General features: G+C 35.7%; 1 protein-coding gene across 1 annotated transcript in view; it reads left to right on the plus strand.

Moving 5' to 3' along the window:
- Positions 1 to 17,199, plus strand: part of UNC13C (unc-13 homolog C) — a 678,662-nt gene that overhangs the window by 336,774 nt on the left and 324,689 nt on the right. The window contains exons 13-15 of the mRNA XM_005685753.3: positions 2,785 to 2,954; positions 5,653 to 5,768; positions 7,799 to 7,962. Coding sequence (XP_005685810.2) covers positions 2,785 to 2,954; positions 5,653 to 5,768; positions 7,799 to 7,962 — 450 coding nt within the window. The remainder of the gene's footprint in view (positions 1 to 2,784; positions 2,955 to 5,652; positions 5,769 to 7,798; positions 7,963 to 17,199) is intronic.

Here is a 17,199-nt window from a genome sequence, read left to right on the forward strand (position 1 = left end):
CTCTATTATCCCTTCAAAGTGAAAAGCTTAATCTATGTTCCTCATTTATCATCTTCTGTGGAAGATGTGCTACATCCATGTTCCAGAGGAATAGAAGAAGAAAATAGAAGAGACAGAGCCAGAACACTGTTGCTTATATCTCATTGTAGAACTATGTCAAGTGGTCATCTCTAGTTTCAAGGGAGACTAGGCTATTGCACAGAAGTAGGAAAGGGAAGGAGTGCTTGAAAAATTATTGGCTGAATGAACTTATGGTATCTGGCACCTTCCACCTCTTTGAGCATTCAATATTTATTCATGGTATTTCCATCTCTGTATGTACTTTAAACATAATGAACCCATCCTCTGTCTTCCAAGGTAGGTGGTCCCCAAATTATATACAGTTACTGGGTTTAGTATGAAGTCTAGGATCTTTGGGTAATCTCTTTATCACTTCCAGGCTTGGTTCTTTGCCATTCCTAAGTCTATAAATTAAAGATAAATCATCTTCTAAGATCCCCAGTGTATTAGTGTAAAGAGAAAAGAAATAAGGATAAAAGCAGTGTATCCTAAAAAAAAAAAGTCTCATTCAGTAAGAGGAAACAAGGGAAGCATATGACTGTCAGTGGTACATAGCAAATATAGAGTCCTGCTTAGCAGGTTACTCAGCACTTCCTGATACTAGCGACAGAAGTCATTACTTGGCTAGCCAATCTGGCAGGCCTTAGCACTTCTTGGTGAATTTCTTTTATATATTTTCTCCAAGTCCTTGTTTCTACATCTGGGGTTGGGGGTGGGGCTTCCTTGACCAATGTGCCAATGCCTGCATTCTACGCAGAAGCTGTGTAATATGAAAGTAAATGAAAGAGGGCTCTAAAAAGAATTAAACAGCATTGTGTATCTACGAAACCATAAATTGGGACCATCCTAGGAAATCCAGGTTTATGGTCTTCCTAGCTGGGAAGAGGTTCTACTGGAGTGCACTTCCTACTGCTTGTGAGTTCAAGGACCCAGAAATTTCTTTAAATAAAGCCTGTAGCAACCTCGGGGCACACTTAAAAATACCATGCCCTGGAAGTTTTATCAGACTTCCAGGAGGTGAGCTTCAAGACAATTTTTAAGTAATCACATACCCCTGGAAAATTTACCTCATTATCACTGGCCCCTTTGTTCTGACCAGTTCCTTTCTCTTAACCTAATGGCTGCTGCCTCTTCCCCTGGAACACCATATGCCAGGGTGCAGCACCGTTAATCTGATCTTTGCCATTAAGTTCCCTTTCACCGTCCCTTAGAGACTTCCTAAAGAAAGGTGTTCGAAACACCCTGGGGTAACTGTTTTATCTATTTTTGAAGTTGCACTCAGAAACCTCTGCTTGTATACATACATTTTGTATACAAAGGCAGCTGGCAGTCCTCAACCCTGTTTAGTTCCAAATTGTGATATTCTCAGTTGTGTTGGACACAAGCAGAGTGACCTCTTTCGAAATAGCTGTGTTCCCTTTCATCTCTGCTTAGAGCAGTCAAGCTATAGTTTGAGTGCATCTCTGTTTACCACAGTACATTTTTGAAAGCAGCAAGACTTCATGAGCATATTCCAATATTCTGAATTTTACTCATACCATTCACACTAATAAAAAAGCTTGAGTTGGTATGTGGTCACGATTTCAAAGTATAGCAAGCAAAAGTTTGACCAGCTATTTCAGTATTGCTCTCCAAAATGCAGTGGCTTTGAAGCCTGAGGTAATTAAACCTTCAATGCTTGCCCTCATCATCTCCTCCACAAAGTCAATTCCACATTTTAAGTTCTATTATTGTAGCTCTCTTCTTTCTTTAAAAACTATTACATTAATCATTATTATTCATTGCAGCCAACAGAGCCCACTCTATGCAGAAAAAAAAAGTTATTTCATAGACTCAGATTGCTCAAGAATTTTTGAAGAGGCCAGAGGCCAGCCTCTAAATCAACTGTGCAAAAACAATGTCCAATTATATCATGAGGCTTGTTTGCAAAAAAAAACAACAACACACATTTGCCACTATTGATCAGTTGTTTGTCCCTCAGTACTAAATACCAGAGACTCTATGACAAAGTGCTAAAGACCACCATCCTTGTTGCCAAAAAATTAAACACCACACAGTACAACCACTGCCTCACTTTGCTCAATTTGAGTTCAGGTATTGCTTGAATGCAGGTCAAACATCTGGACCATAACTACAAAGGAATCTAAGAATGGGATTAATCAAGCTTAAGTTTTGAGAAGATGAGGAACATAAGGAGAAATATAGCCAAAATAGAAGGAGAATTTTTAGACATGTTAGGCATCCATATGTCATGACTTCATTTAACAATATCTTGTATGCGTAACTGAGATTTTTAACTTATTAGGCAGACTATGTAATGTCCACTTTCTCAACACCCATTGCAATTAAATTAGCTTTATGATGCATACTTTTCTGAGCATGGGCATGTTGCCATAGATAACTGTTGCAAACAGGAAGTATATCATAGAGAAAGCATCCCACAGATTTCTGACACATATTCAGGTATTTGTATTTCAGTGAAAAGAAATAGAATGGAATGGGGCAGGACTTTCTCTTATTAACATTACTTAACAATTGCAGCCTTTTTTCAATATCTCTGATATCTACACCATCCCTTGGATGGAATGGTCCATGGGAAATCCTATTTACTATGCAATGTGGTATGCCTTTCTGGATTAGATAAGATTTAAAACAAATTGGTAACATCAAATGACATTTAGAGAAGTTAGCAATGGTTATTAACTTGTCCACATCTGTTTTCAGTGAGTGCCATAACTCCACAGATCGAATCAAAGTCAGAGTGTGGGATGAAGATGATGACATCAAATCCAGAGTGAAGCAACATTTCAAAAAGGAGTCAGATGATTTTCTGGGACAAACAATCGTAGAAGTGAGGACCCTGAGTGGAGAAATGGATGTCTGGTACAATTTAGGTGACTATCTTTATATCTACTTGAAACATGTTAAATAAAATTCCAGAATATCTGTGACAGGTATTATATTCCCATGTTGGTAAAAAATAACCAGTGTTTTTCTAGAACATTTACTTGGCCTTTAGCTAGGTAAGTTTCATTAGAAAATAAGGTGATAATTATTTAAACTTAATATTATTGAAAGATACAAATTTGAGATGGAAAAAGTCTTTCAAGGAATCAAATGGGTGTCTTTTAAGAGAAAAATATTACTCCATTCTGAATTTTTAATTCATGAAATATAGCTTCAAAGAACTTTGCCAAATGTATAGAAAACAAATAACCTGTAACTTAATAATGTCTGACTTATTTCTTATTTCCTTTTAGTCCCTTAATGAATTTTGGCAATAAACAAAAAGTATATTTCAGACATTTTTCAAAGATGATATGAGTAGGCTTTAGTAAGGCAAAGCTGGTTACCCATATGCTTGTTCTGATGATGAAGATATGAGAATGTTTAATTAGTATACTTTTAAAATAGAATTTTATTATTGTACCAAGAATTAAATAAAGATGTTTTAATTTGACTTTTCCCATAATTGAATAATAACCTAGAATCTTTAGTGCTGGCTTAAATAACAGTAAAAAGATACGGATCACCTCATTTTCTGTAAAGGACATGATCTAAAAATATACTTATTATTGAAAATGTTTTAATTACATTTTTAAGATAAGGTGGTGAATCTAAGAAAAGTTGACACAATTCCAGGATTATGAAATGTTTGATTTTAGGATACCTACTTATTTTGGCAGATTAAAGATTGCTTATCACTTTTTAGAATCTACATACTTCAAGTAAAACAGCATTTTGCAAAGTAAAGGAATGAGGTTACAGAATTAATGGCCTTCTGAATTAAGAAGGAGAGATACATAACTGAACACAAATGATTCAAGCTAGGCTAAAATCTCATTATCAAAAATATTTTATTTTGAAGAAATCTTTCTTAAAACTAATGCTTCTCCATTATTGGCATAGAGTTTTTGCTTCACTTATAATGATAATCCTCCTGTATCTTGTTTATACTATTAAATAATTTTATACATGAAAACAGAGATGTTAGGAAAGGGTAAATTTCAGACCATTAACTCTGCACAACTCTCACAAGTTGTGTTTTAATTAGAGAGCAATTTAATTGACTATGCACATACTTTTATTTTCGTGTGATAAATTAGCATGTTGTTGAATTGAGTTATAATTCAGAAGAGAAATTCCTCAAATTATTCTTTTGACAAAATGTACAAGGGTATAGTCAGTTTGCAAAAGAATTTGAGTGTGCTTCTAATAAAATCAGCCACCCAGCTCTCCTGCAGAAACTGTCCTTCAGTGTATGGAGAGAAAAATACAATGTAGCCCGCCATGGGTGCCTGTGCCTGCTCATCCTCAGTTCACACTTTTGTGCCATCATTACTGATGTTTAACCTTTAGAGGGAAAACAGGTTTTAGCTTTGTATAAAATCCACAATGGGTTCATCCCCATTAGTAACATATTTTCATTGTTTGTACAGTGTTACTCCTTCCTCAACACTCAGAATTCATTTCACCATGCAGAGCAGAAGTTAGCCAAAAGTTCTGGGTGTCCAAGCAGAGCCTGTGTCCCCTGAATCCATTATGATGATGGTACTTAAAATGTTCCCTTGTGATCCTGGGGAAAGGTCTGTGACAAAGTGGTATGAAGACCTGACTTTCTCTTGGCTGCAGCAGACAACTTAAGCATTTGTTGAGAATCAACTCTCTCCTGGCCAGTAGGAGAAACTCTCATAATCCCAGCATTAAGAGAAGGCTCTTAGCAACACAGTGACTATTAACTATTAACCATGAAAAATCAGCAGACATTCCACAAGAAGAAAGTAGACTTCATGATTTAACTGTATCTTATTTGGCTAAAAATATAGTAATGCTTAGAAAGAGGGGCAATTAAAGAAGTCTTCACCACTGACTTGGTGTGGTCTCCCTTTTCATCTTTGGTTTTTCAGATGGATCAGCTTGCTTCTTTATGTGTTTCATCAGGGAAGCAGGTATCAGTCATAGGTCCCCTACCTACATTCACCCTAGAAATTTTGTGGCTATATTTATCTTTCTCTCAAAGCTACCCCTAAGTTCATATTAGATGCATATATACACATACATTACACATACATTATTTGAATTGACTACATATTGACTCCATTCAAACAAAGAAAGAATCTAACACTCATAAGCAAACACAGGTTGTAGACTATAGGTCTTCATGAATCACTAACAGAGAAGACTATTAACGGATGTTTTTGTTAGAGCTTTGACTCATTTTTTTCAAGGACAGAAAGAATGGGACTTTTTGATAAAGTACTCTCCTGATTAATTTATCTTTTAGTTATTTTTCTTTTAATTGCCCAAATAATTAATTTTTATCATCTTAACTGATCTAGTACATGGAAATTTGTATCAGAATCATCTAATTAAGCTTTTTTTATTTGAAATACCTATATCACATTTTGACAATCTCAGTGACATATAGGTGCATTACTTTAAATTGTATTTAGCAGAATCATTATTGTTAATCAAACCTGATCTAGAAAAATGACTTTTAGCAAAATAAGCCTGTTTTTAAGCTTTTGCGATCATGTATAAGAAAAATGATATTGTCAAAAGTGACTGACCAATTACTTTCTGCTTTATCAGAGAAACGGACAGATAAGTCAGCTGTGTCTGGGGCCATTCGACTGAAAATTAATGTGGAAATAAAAGGAGAGGAGAAAGTTGCTCCATATCACATACAATATACATGTCTACATGAGGTAAGTAACTTGAATTATATTAATAATAAGACCTAGAAAAAACTGCATTGATTGGAGATAATGCCACAAAATATTTGTTTTAAAAATAGAATTGAATTAGGTTTGTGAAATTGTCCCTGAAGTTCTTATTCTTTACAATAGCAAGTGATGTGATAAGGTATCACATAGCCTATATATTGCCCCCTAAAGAGAGGGCTTATTGTCTTAGAATGAGGTTTAGAGCAAGCATATGAGGCAAGTTTTAATAAACAAGGCAATGAGATGATAATGAACAAGTAGAGCAAATTCCCATCTTTCCAGGGAGGAATAAGACTGTTGGCATTCCTTGAAGAAATGGGTCATGATATTTTGGAAGCATTAAATCTATAGTATCAATACTTTAATAATGGAAGAGAAGATACAAATCATGCCAATTTTTGAGAACTCTGAGTTAGTGCTCAGGTTTTGTTGAAGATTTAATTAGGACTATTGTCTATTAAATATGAAAAATCTGATGTAGAAATGTCTTTGGGAAGCCAATGTAAGTAGCAGTAAATTTGTCAATCTTTTTCTGAGTATAACAGAGGACTTCATACATACTGAACCCTCCTCCACTTTAACTACCCTTTCCACAAACATCTGGGTAGTAAGTATCAGAATGTAGGTTTGCACCCATGAATCGTAGAGAGTATACTACCCAAAAAGAGGAGCTTGGTTGGCTTAGAAAGAAGTAGAGCCCACTCAGACTGAATCAAAAAGGCAGATACACTAGTTCCCTTTCGTGCCTCAGGGTCCATGCACAGACAAGTAATCCTGGGGTTCTACTGGATGCTTTGCAACTGAAAGCTTAGTTTGACATGTCACCGGAGCTTTTCCATGATGCAAATGACACATCCCATGTATCAAAAAATGTGGTGAAGCTGAGAACTATACCTTTCCCCCTAATCAAAGAGATATGGAGAAAGTCCTTCCTAAGAAACAGAAAGATAGCTGGGAGAATCATTGCTGTTTGCGCATTATTTTTCCTAAGTATGTCTATGAAAACGTATATGTAATTATTTGCATCTCCTTTTCACTAAAGAAGGAAACAAGGAACAGTATTTGAGTCATTTACACATTGCACAGTATTTAGAGATAGAACCGAGACTTAGTCTCCTGAGTACAGACTAGCCAGTGATAATGCATCAAGGAAGGTGGTTCACCAAATGCAATGCTCTGTGACAGCCAGGGGAGTGGGATGGGGTGGGCGGTAGAGGGAAGGTCAAAAGGGGGGAGACATTTGCATACCTATGGCTGATTCATTTGATGACAGAAACCAACACAATATTGTAAACATACTTTAATTAAAAATAAAATTATTGAAAAAAAAAGAAAAGTGGTTCAGTTTTTAGACCAACAGCAATAAATCTCTTGAACTGGCAGGATAGGGAGCCAACTCTGGTCGTAAAATGTGGACAGAGATTTTTCAGAGTCTTTTCTGGGTCCAAGAACCCAAAAGAACTGAAATCCACTTCAGAAAGTGCTGAAGCAGTTTCTAAACTTCTTAAAGGAAAAAGAAATTGTATGTAGTAATTTTTTTCATTACAAAATTGTAAAAATACTTATTTTCAGCCTGAATTCATTGTCAGGACTTGTACCGTTTTGCAGCTGAAGTGCTTTAGTTTTATTTGCATATCTAGATTTTGTATCAACAAAGTCAAAACACATTATTCATCCAGAGCTTTGTAATTTACTCAGAGCCCATGAATGCAAAATCTATGCTAGCATGTAGAAATGTTTACTTACAAAACCATTTACTTCCTTCTAAAATGATACACTGTATCTGAAACATTTAAATCATTGATTCTGTATAGACCTAGACAGAAGCAAAATCAGAATTTGCATTAGAATGAGATTCAGTAAAATGAAAATCTGAGATATTGCTATTGTTTATAGATTCTGATAAAACATTAGATACAATTACAATATAAGTATAATTTACTGAAAGTTACAGATAAATATGTCAGGCCTAGTTTGAGAAAACTGAACATTTGAAAAACACTTACTTTTAGAATTTGTTCCATTACTTGACTGAAGTGAAAGCTAATGGTGGAGTGAAAATCCCAGAGGTCAAAGGGGATGAAGCCTGGAAGGTTTTCTTTGATGATGCCTCTCAAGAAATAGTCGATGAATTTGCCATGCGTTATGGGATTGAATCCATTTATCAAGCTATGACGTAAGTACAACAGAATCTTTGCATGTTCAAAAATCTCTGTTGAAATCCAAAGGGGAACTCTTTCTTCAAATCAAATGAATTTTTAATTTAATAGATAATTATAGTTTGGATGTAATTTATTAGATGCTGGCTACCCTCTCTGTTGCAGCTATGAAGTATTAAGGATTTGGTAACTACCATCATCTTCTCAATTCTTATTCCATTCCCATGTGCTGTTCCTTGACTAAATTAGCAGCATCTGGGAACTTAGAAATGTAAATATTCTACCCTATGTCATATCTTCTGAATCAGAAACTTTTTAATATGCCCAACAAGTGGTTCTCATGTACTCTAAAGTTTGAGAACCATAGCCTTATTTGATATTTGAGAAAACTAGAGCCTGATGATTAAAATGTGTTGTGCAAGGTTACAAAGCTGTTTAACATTGCAAACACTTCTAGAGTCATTATGGTGTCTTAACCCTAACTTTAGATTATATCCTCCCTCCCTATATTTGTTTCAGTGCTGCTAATTTTGTTAACCCAAACACTACAGTAAATAAGGTCCTTTAAAAGTTATCCATACAGACACACACCCTTTAATGAGTTTCAGTAACAATTTAAAATTGAATTATTGCTTGTCTAGAGTTAATCTTTTGAAACCTAGTCTAAATTTATAAGTACATTTTGTTCATATATAAACCATATATAATATGTAAACTATTTATATATATGTATATATAGGGCTTCGGTAAACATCCTGTAATGCAGGAGTTGCAGGAGACATGGGTTCATTTCCTGAGTTGGGAAGATCCCCTGGAGGAAGGCACAGAAACCGCTCCAGTATTCTTGCCTAGAGAATTCTGTGGACAGAGGGCCTGGGTGGGGTCAGTCCACTGGGTCGCAAAGAGTCAGACGTGACTGAAGTGACATAGCATGCGCTATACATATATAAAAGGACTGTTCTTTCATATTAAATCTTCAAGGTTTATTGCTCATAGAATTTAATGCACAGTCATATTTCTAGAACATCATATAAGAATGATTTTTTAAAACTTTCTGATAATGTATGCTTTTTCAGTTTATAGAATGTCCTAGTGCTAAATATCAAAAGCTTATAGATTTTTAGGCATGAAAAGTACTTAGGGGTCAACCGATTGAATCCCTCTCTGAATCAGGAAACTTTCTGCATCCCTTACTGGTTGTCATCATTTCTTTGTTTGCTCACCTGCAGTGATAGGGAACTCAAATCTTTTTTTCTTTTATTTGAAGTATAATTGGTTTACAATGTTAAGCTAATTTTTATTCTCTGGCAAAGTTATTTTTTTCCATCCAGTCAGTAATACACATGTAAACATTTAAAAAATACTCTTTTCCAGTATGGTTTATCCAAGAAGATTGGATATAGTTCCCTGTGCTACACAGTAGGACCTTGTTCTTTATCCATTCTGTGATAGTCTATTTCTACTAACCCAAACTCCCAGTTCATCCCTCTCCCTCTCTCCTTTGGTAATTACAAGCCTGTTTTCTATGAGAGTGTGTTTCTGTTTGGTAGATAGGTTCATTTGTGCCATATTTTAGATTCAAAATATAAGTGATATCATATGGTATTTGGCTTTTTATTTGTGACTTCACTTAGGATGATCATCTCTAGTGGCGTCCATGTTGCTGTAAATGGCATTATTTCATTCTTTTTTAGTATTCCATTGTATATATGTACTACATCTTCTTTACCCGTTCGTCTGTTGATGGACATTTAAGTTGTTTTTATGTCTTCAGTTCAGTTCAGTCGCTCAGTCGTGTCTGACTCTTTGCGACCCCATGAATCACAGCATGCCAGGCCTCCCTGTCCATCACCATCTCCCGGAGTTCACTCAAACTCATGTCCATCGAGTTGGTGATGCCATCCAGCCATCTCATCCTCTGTCGTCCCCTTCTCCTCCTGCCCCCAATCCCTCCCAGCATCAGAGTCTTTTCCAATGACTCAACTCTTCGCATGAGGTGTCCAAAGTACTGGAATTTCAGCTTTAGCATCATTCCTTCCAAAGAAATCCCAGGGCTGATCTTCTTTAGGATGGACTGGTTGAAACTCCTTGCAGTCCAAGGGACTCTCAAGAGTCTTCTCCAACACCACAGTTCAAAAGCATCAATTCTTCGGCACTCAGCTTTCTTCACAGTCCAACTCTCACATCCATACATGCCCACTGGAAAAACCATAGCCTTGACTAAACGGACTTTGTTGACAAAGTAATGTTTCTGCTTTTGAATATGCTATCTAGGTTGGTCATAACTTTTCTTCCAAGGAGTAAGTGTCTTTTAATTTCATGGCTGCAGTCACCATCTGCAGTGATTTTGGAGCCCCCCAAAATAAATTCTGACACCGTTTCCACTGTTTCTCCATCTATTTCCCATGAAGTGATGGGACTGGATGCCATGATCTTCGTTTTCTGAATGTTGAGCCTTAAGCCAACTTTTTCACTCTCCATTTTCACTTTCATCAAGAGGCTTTTTAGTTCCTCTTCACTTTCTGCCATAAAGGTGGTGTCATCTGCATATCTGAGGTTATTGATATTTCTCCTGGCAATCTTGATTTCAGCTTGTGATTCTTCCAGCCTTAGCTATTGTAAATATTACTGCTATAAATATGGGATCCTTTGTGAATTGTAGTTTTGTCTGCGTATATTCCTGGGTGTAGAACTGTTGGATCATATGGTAATTTATAACTTTGATTTTCTGAAGAGCTTCTATACTGTTTCTTATAGTAACTATACCAACTTATATGCCCACCAACAGTGTAGGCAAGTTCCATATTCTCCATGCTCTCTCCAACATTTGTTATCCATAAATCTTAATGATGGCCATTCTGAATGGTGTGAAGTGGTACTTCATTGTAGTTTTGATTTTCATTTCTCTAAAAATTAGTAATTTTGAGCATCTTTTCATGTGCCTAATAGCTATTTGTATGTCTTCTTTGGCAAAATGTCTACTAAGGTCTTTTGCCCATTTTTCCATTGAGTGTTCTTTTTTGTTATGTTGTATGAGCTACGTACAGTATCAGTTGTATATTTTGTAGATTAAGCCCTTGTTGCTTGCATCATTTGCAAATATTTTCTCCCATTCCATAGGTTGTCTTTTCATTTTTTTATATGATCTCCTTTGCTGCATGAAAGCTTGTAAGTTTAATTAGGTCCCATTCATTTATTTTTGTTTTTATTGCTATTGCCTTGGGAGACTGACCCAAGAAAACATGGTACAGTTTATCTCAGAGAATATTTTGCCTGTGCTCCCTTCTAGAAGTTTTTTGGTGTCGTGTCTTATGTTTGCCTTTAAGCCATTTTGAGTTTATTTTTGAGCATGGCATGAGGGTGTGTTCTAACCTCGTTGATTTACATGCAGCTGTTCAACTTTCCCAGCACCACTTGATGTGGTGAGAGACTGTCTTTTTTCCCATTTTATATTTTTTCCTCCTTTGTTGAAAATAAATTGAACATATGTGTGGGTTTATTTATTTCTGGGGTTTTTTTCCCATTGATCCGTATGTCTGTTTTTGTACTAATACCAAACTGTTTTGATTTGATTACTGTGGCTTAGTAGCACTGTCTGAAGTCTAGAAGAGTTATGCCTCCTTTTTGTTTGTTTTGTTTTTTTTTTTAATTACGATTGCTTTGGAAATTCTGTGTCTCTTATAGTTCCATATACATTTTTGAGTAATTTATTCCAGTTCTGTGAAAAATATCATGGGTATTTTGATAGTGATGGCATTAATCTGTAGATTGCTTTGGGTGGTATTGCCATTTTCACAGTATTAATTCTTTCAATCCAAGAGCAAGAGATATATTTCCATTTCTTTGAATCCTCTTTTTTTCCCCTTTAATAATGTTTTAATGTTCTCAGCTTGTAAGTCTTTCACCTCCATGGTCATGTTTATTCCTACATATTTTATTTTGGGGTGCAATTTTCAAAGGCTTGTTTTTGGGTGGTTTTTTTTTTTTTTTACATTCCCTCTCTCATATTTCCTTGTTAGTGTAAAGAAATGCAACTGATTTCTGATGTTTATCTTGTGTAGTACTACTCTGCAGAATTCATTTATTAGATCTGGTAGTTGTTGTGTGCACTCCTTGGGTTTTCTGTATATAGTGTCATGTTATCTGAATATAGTGACAATTTTACCTGTTCCTTGCAATCTGGTTACATTTTATGTATGTTTCTTGTCTGATTTCTGTGACTAGGTCTTTCAGAATTATGTTGAATAGAAGAGGTGAGAGTGGGTATCCTTGGCCTGTTCCAGATTTTAGCATGAAGGTTTTCAACTTTCAACTATTGACTGTTATATTGGCTGTGGGTTTGTCATAAATGGCTTTTATTATGTTGAGATATGTTCCCTCTACACCCACTTTGGTAAGAGTTTTTATCATGAATGGATGCTGAATTTTGTCACTTTTATTTTTTTAAATATATTGAGATGATCATGTGGGTTTTGACTTTTGCTTTTTAATGTGATATATTACATTGACATGTACATGTTGACTCATTCTTTTGAACTTGGGTTGGTCATGGTGTATAATCTTTTTTTGTGTGTTGAATTTGGTTTGCTGATTTATTTATTTATTTAGAATTTTCATGCATATAGTGTTCAGAGATATTGGCCTGGAATTGTATTTTCTGGTGGTATCTTTGTCTGCTTTGGGGATCAGCATGATGGGGGTCTTCATAGGCTTCTTTGAGAGTATTCCCTTCTTTTCAACCTTTTGTAAGAGGTTTAGAAGGATCAGTATCAGTTCTTTGTCTGCTTGGTAGAATTCTCATAAACCATCTTTTGTTTGTAGGAAGTTTTTTCTGTTTTTACAGATTCTATTTTATTTTTAATGATTGGTCTGTTCAGATGATCTGTTTCTTCTGATTCAGTTTCGGTGAGCTGTATGTTTCTTGAAAGTTGCCCATTTCTTCTAGGTTGTCAGATTTGTTTGCATATAATTGTTCATAGTATTCTCTTAGGATATTTTGTATTTCTTCAGTAATGATTGAGTTTTCTTCTTTTTTGTTTCTTACTTACTTTATTTGGATTCTCTCTCTTGTCTTCATGGTGAGCCTGGCCAGAGGTTTGTTAATTTTGTTTATTGTTTCTAAGAACCAGCTCTTGGTTTTATTGATTTTTTTTTCTGTTTTTTTTTTTTTTTAAATCTCTATATTTTATTTCCTCCCTGATTAGTTCCTTTCTTCTGCTGACTTTAGGTTTTGTTTGTTCTTCTTTTTCCAACTTTTTTAGGTGGTAAGTAGGTAGGTTAGGTTGTTTATTTGAGATTTTTCTTTTTTTTTTTTTTTTTTTGAGGAAGGCCTATATTGCTATGGACTTCCATGTAAGTTCTGCTTTTGCTGCATCCCAGATTTTGCATGGTTGAATTTTCATTGTCATTTGTCTGAAGGTATTTTTAAATTTCCTCTTTTATTTCCTCATTGACCCATTGGTTTTTCAGCAGCATATTGTTTAGACTCCACGTAATCTTTTTTTTTTTTTTTTCTTTCTCATTTCTTTTCCTGTGGTTGATTTCTAGTTTCATGCTGTTGTGGTCAGAGAATATTCTTGAAAGAGTGCCTGTACTCTTAAATTTGTTGAGGTTAGTTTTATGCCCTAGTAATGCAGTCAGTCCTAGAGAATGTTCTATGTACAGTTGGAAAGAGTATATATTCTGTTTTGTTTTGTTTCTGATGTAATGTCCTGAAAATGCCAAGTCTAACTGTTGTATCACTTAAAATTTCCAGTGCCTTATTGATTTTCTGCCTAGAAGATCTGTCCGTAGGTGTGAGTGGGGTGTTAAAAGTCTTCTACTATTATTGTATTTCCATCAATTTCACCCTTTATGTCAATTAGTATTTGTTTTATGTATTTGAGTGCTCCTATATTAGGTGTAAATATATTGACAATGGAAAATCTTCTTATATTGATCCTTTAATCACTATATAGTGTTCTCCTTAACATTTTTTTATGGCCTTTGTTTTAAAGTCTATTTTGTCTGAAATGAGTATTGCAGTGGCTGCTTTCTTGTCATTTCTATTTGCATGAAATATCTTTTTCCATCCTCTTACTTCCAGTCTATGTATGTCTTTGCCCTGAGGTCCATGTCTTGTAGATAGCATATTATATGCTCTTGGTTATTTACTGTTTTTTTTCATCCAGTCTGCATCTTTGTAGCTTTTGATTGGAGCTTTCAGTCCATTTACATTTAAGATAATTATTGACACATCTGTATTTATTGCCATTTCCAGTTAATTCTGTTTCTTTTTCTTTTTGTAGTTTGGTGATTTCCTTTTATTTTATGCTTTTGTTCTTTTATTTTTGGTTTTTGAATCTTTTGTGTAGTTTTGATTTTTTGCCTTACTTTATAAGTATGTTAACCCCTTCCTGTGGCTTCCTTGGTAGCTCAGACAGTGAAGAATCTGCCTGCAATGCAGGAGACAAGAGTTCAAACCCTTTCCTGGGCTACCCAGGTGGCACTATGGTAGAGACTCTGCTGCCAAATGCAGGAGACATAGGGGGCATGATCTTCCTGACCCAAGAAGGAAGGAAATGACAACCCACTCCAGTATTCTTGCCTGAAAAATCCCATGGACAGAGGAGTCTGGTGGGCTACTGTACATGGGTTGCAAAGAGTCGAACACAATGGAGCATGAGCATGCGGCCCCTTCCTCTAACTGTTTGGTTTAGACTGATAGTCACATAGTAGGCTCACATTCTAAAAAAAAAAAAAAGAGGAATTTACACATTCTGAAAAAAGAATCTACTTTTTTTCTGTTTATTTCTCTCCTTCTACACATTTTATGATTTTGATTTTTTTTTTTTACTTCTTAATGTTTATCCTTTTGCTGTTCCTTGTTTTCACAATAGTTCCCCCCCCCCCCTTAAATCTGGATATTGGCTAATTTAAGTTACTCAATTTCTATTTATAATTTCCTCCATCCTATACCTTCTTGCTAATTTTCTACATAGAGAAGACTTTTCAGTATTTCTTTTAGGGTAGGTTTATTAATAGTATTTCTGCATTCTTTTAGTTTGTGCTTGTCTGAGGAATTATTTTCTCTCCTATTCTAAATGATAATCATGCTGGGTATAGTATTCTAGGTAGGAGATTTTTTTCCTTTCAAGACTTTGAATATATTTTGTCATTCCCTTCTAGCCTGCAGAGTTTCTGTAGAGAAATCAGCTGATAGTCTTATGGGGGTTCCCTTGTAATTAACAAGGTGGTTCCCTTGTTAATTAACACTCTGTTTTTCTCTTTCTGCCTTTAGAATACTCTTTTCATCTTTACCTTTACCATTTTTCTTATAATATAGTTTGATATAGGGTTATTTGGGTTAATTTTGTTTGGGTTAATTTTGTTTAGGACTTTCTATCCTTTCCATACCTGGATATTTGTTTCCTTCTTTAGGTTGGGAAGTTTTCAACCTTAATTACTTCAAATACCTTTTACTTCCTTTTTCTCTTTCTTCTTCTGGAATCCCTCTTATGTATAAATGGCATGCTTTATATTACCCTATTGATTTCTTAAATTGCTTTCATTTTATTTTTTATATGGTTTTCTGTCTTCTGCTTTGATTGACTAATTTCCATTATTCTGTCTTCCGTATCACTATTCTTTTTTCTGCATTATTCATTTTGCTATTCATCACCTTTAGCTCAGCTTTTATCTTGGCAAATGAATTTTCTAATTTTTCTTGGCTCCTCCTTATAGTTTCTAGTTACTTTTTTATAACAATCTGCATTTCTGTCAATAACCTTTCTTAATTCCTTCAGTATTTTCATTACTTGCTTTTTGAACTCTGTGTCTATTAGATTGAAGAAGTCTGTTTCACTGTTTGCCCCTTCAGAGGAATTCTCTTGATCTTTTAACTGGAAGTGTTTCTTCTACTTCTTCATTTTGCTTATATTTCTCCTACTCTCTGAGTTTAAGAGAAACAATTATCTATTGTAGTTTTGGAGGACAATTTATATGTGGAAAGATTACTGTGTCACTTGTATGGATTTAATTGTTTTTGGCATGGGTGCTGTTTTGGTTTGGATGCTTGCTGTCTCTTTCCTCAGTGTGTGCTGGCCATTATCCCATTGATAGAGGGTGGGCAGGTTCATGGCCTGTGTGTACTCCTGGGAAGGTGGAGAGAGTGGTTGGCACCCAGCACCAGTACCTGCCTCTGGAGTCTGAAATGCCAGTGGTGGCTGTGCTTGACCCTCATGCAGGTGGTGCCCTGCTGCCTAAGAGTACTCATCCAGAAAAGGAAGCTCCTATGTTTGTGCACCTCCAAACAGTGGTGCCTTGCCTGTCTGGATGGGCTCTGGCTTCTTCTGGCATGCCAATTCCTTGGTTGTGGTGCACCATACCCTAGGCCCTTCAGGCTGTATCCACACCACCAATCCCCATCTTCTTCTAGGGTCTGACCTCCAAGACTCAAGCCTCAGCCGCCAGCCCCCACCCATCCCAGCAGATGAGCATCTCAGGCTGGGGAGTGCAGGGCAGTGATATCTACCATCTGTGCAAGTCTCTCTCCGCTATGCTCTCCATAAACTAGTTCTGCTCTCTTCAAAGGCTCTGACGCTTCCCTTCTCTCCTGGCTAGTCTTTCCACCAGGGAGGGGACTTCGCAGGATGTGGAAGCTTTCCCTCTTTCACGGGGGCACAGGTCCCATCCCAGTTCCTTTCTCACTTTTTTGAATGTATTTGTGAGAAGGTGAGCACCATGTCCTACTCCTCTGCCATCTTGGTCCAGTCTCCAGGAGCTATTCCTTTTGAGGCAGCCTATTTTGAAACTGGACAGCCACAACGAAGTCTGTCCCATGTCAGTGTCTGCAAGAACTCATCAGAGCAGCTACTGTAACATTTGAATTCAGTTAAAATATAGCTATGATTTAATAGTCTAAAGTAAATGAACTGCACTGCCAAGAGAACTATGTTTAAAACAAAAACATAGAAAAATCTTTTGGAAAGAATGCCAGTAAAGAAAAGTATCAAATTTAATTTATTCCAAATATCTCTGTAAGCTGATGTCAGATTTCTTCATTGCTATGTTTCTGATATTCTGAGAAGCACAATCATGTTACTACAGAGAAAAAATATAAATGTATGATAGTTTAAAAGAGAAGAATCATCCATCGTTCACTTTTATTTTTCTACTACCTTTTTAACTTAAGTAAACAATAAAAATATTTTTGAATGCCTTTTTGGTATCTAGTGACTTGCAGGTCAATTTGGATCTTAATATATTTAAAAGAC

This window comes from Capra hircus, chromosome 10, assembly GCF_001704415.2.
Source record: "Capra hircus breed San Clemente chromosome 10, ASM170441v1, whole genome shotgun sequence".
Taxonomy (NCBI): Eukaryota; Metazoa; Chordata; class Mammalia; order Artiodactyla; family Bovidae; genus Capra; species Capra hircus.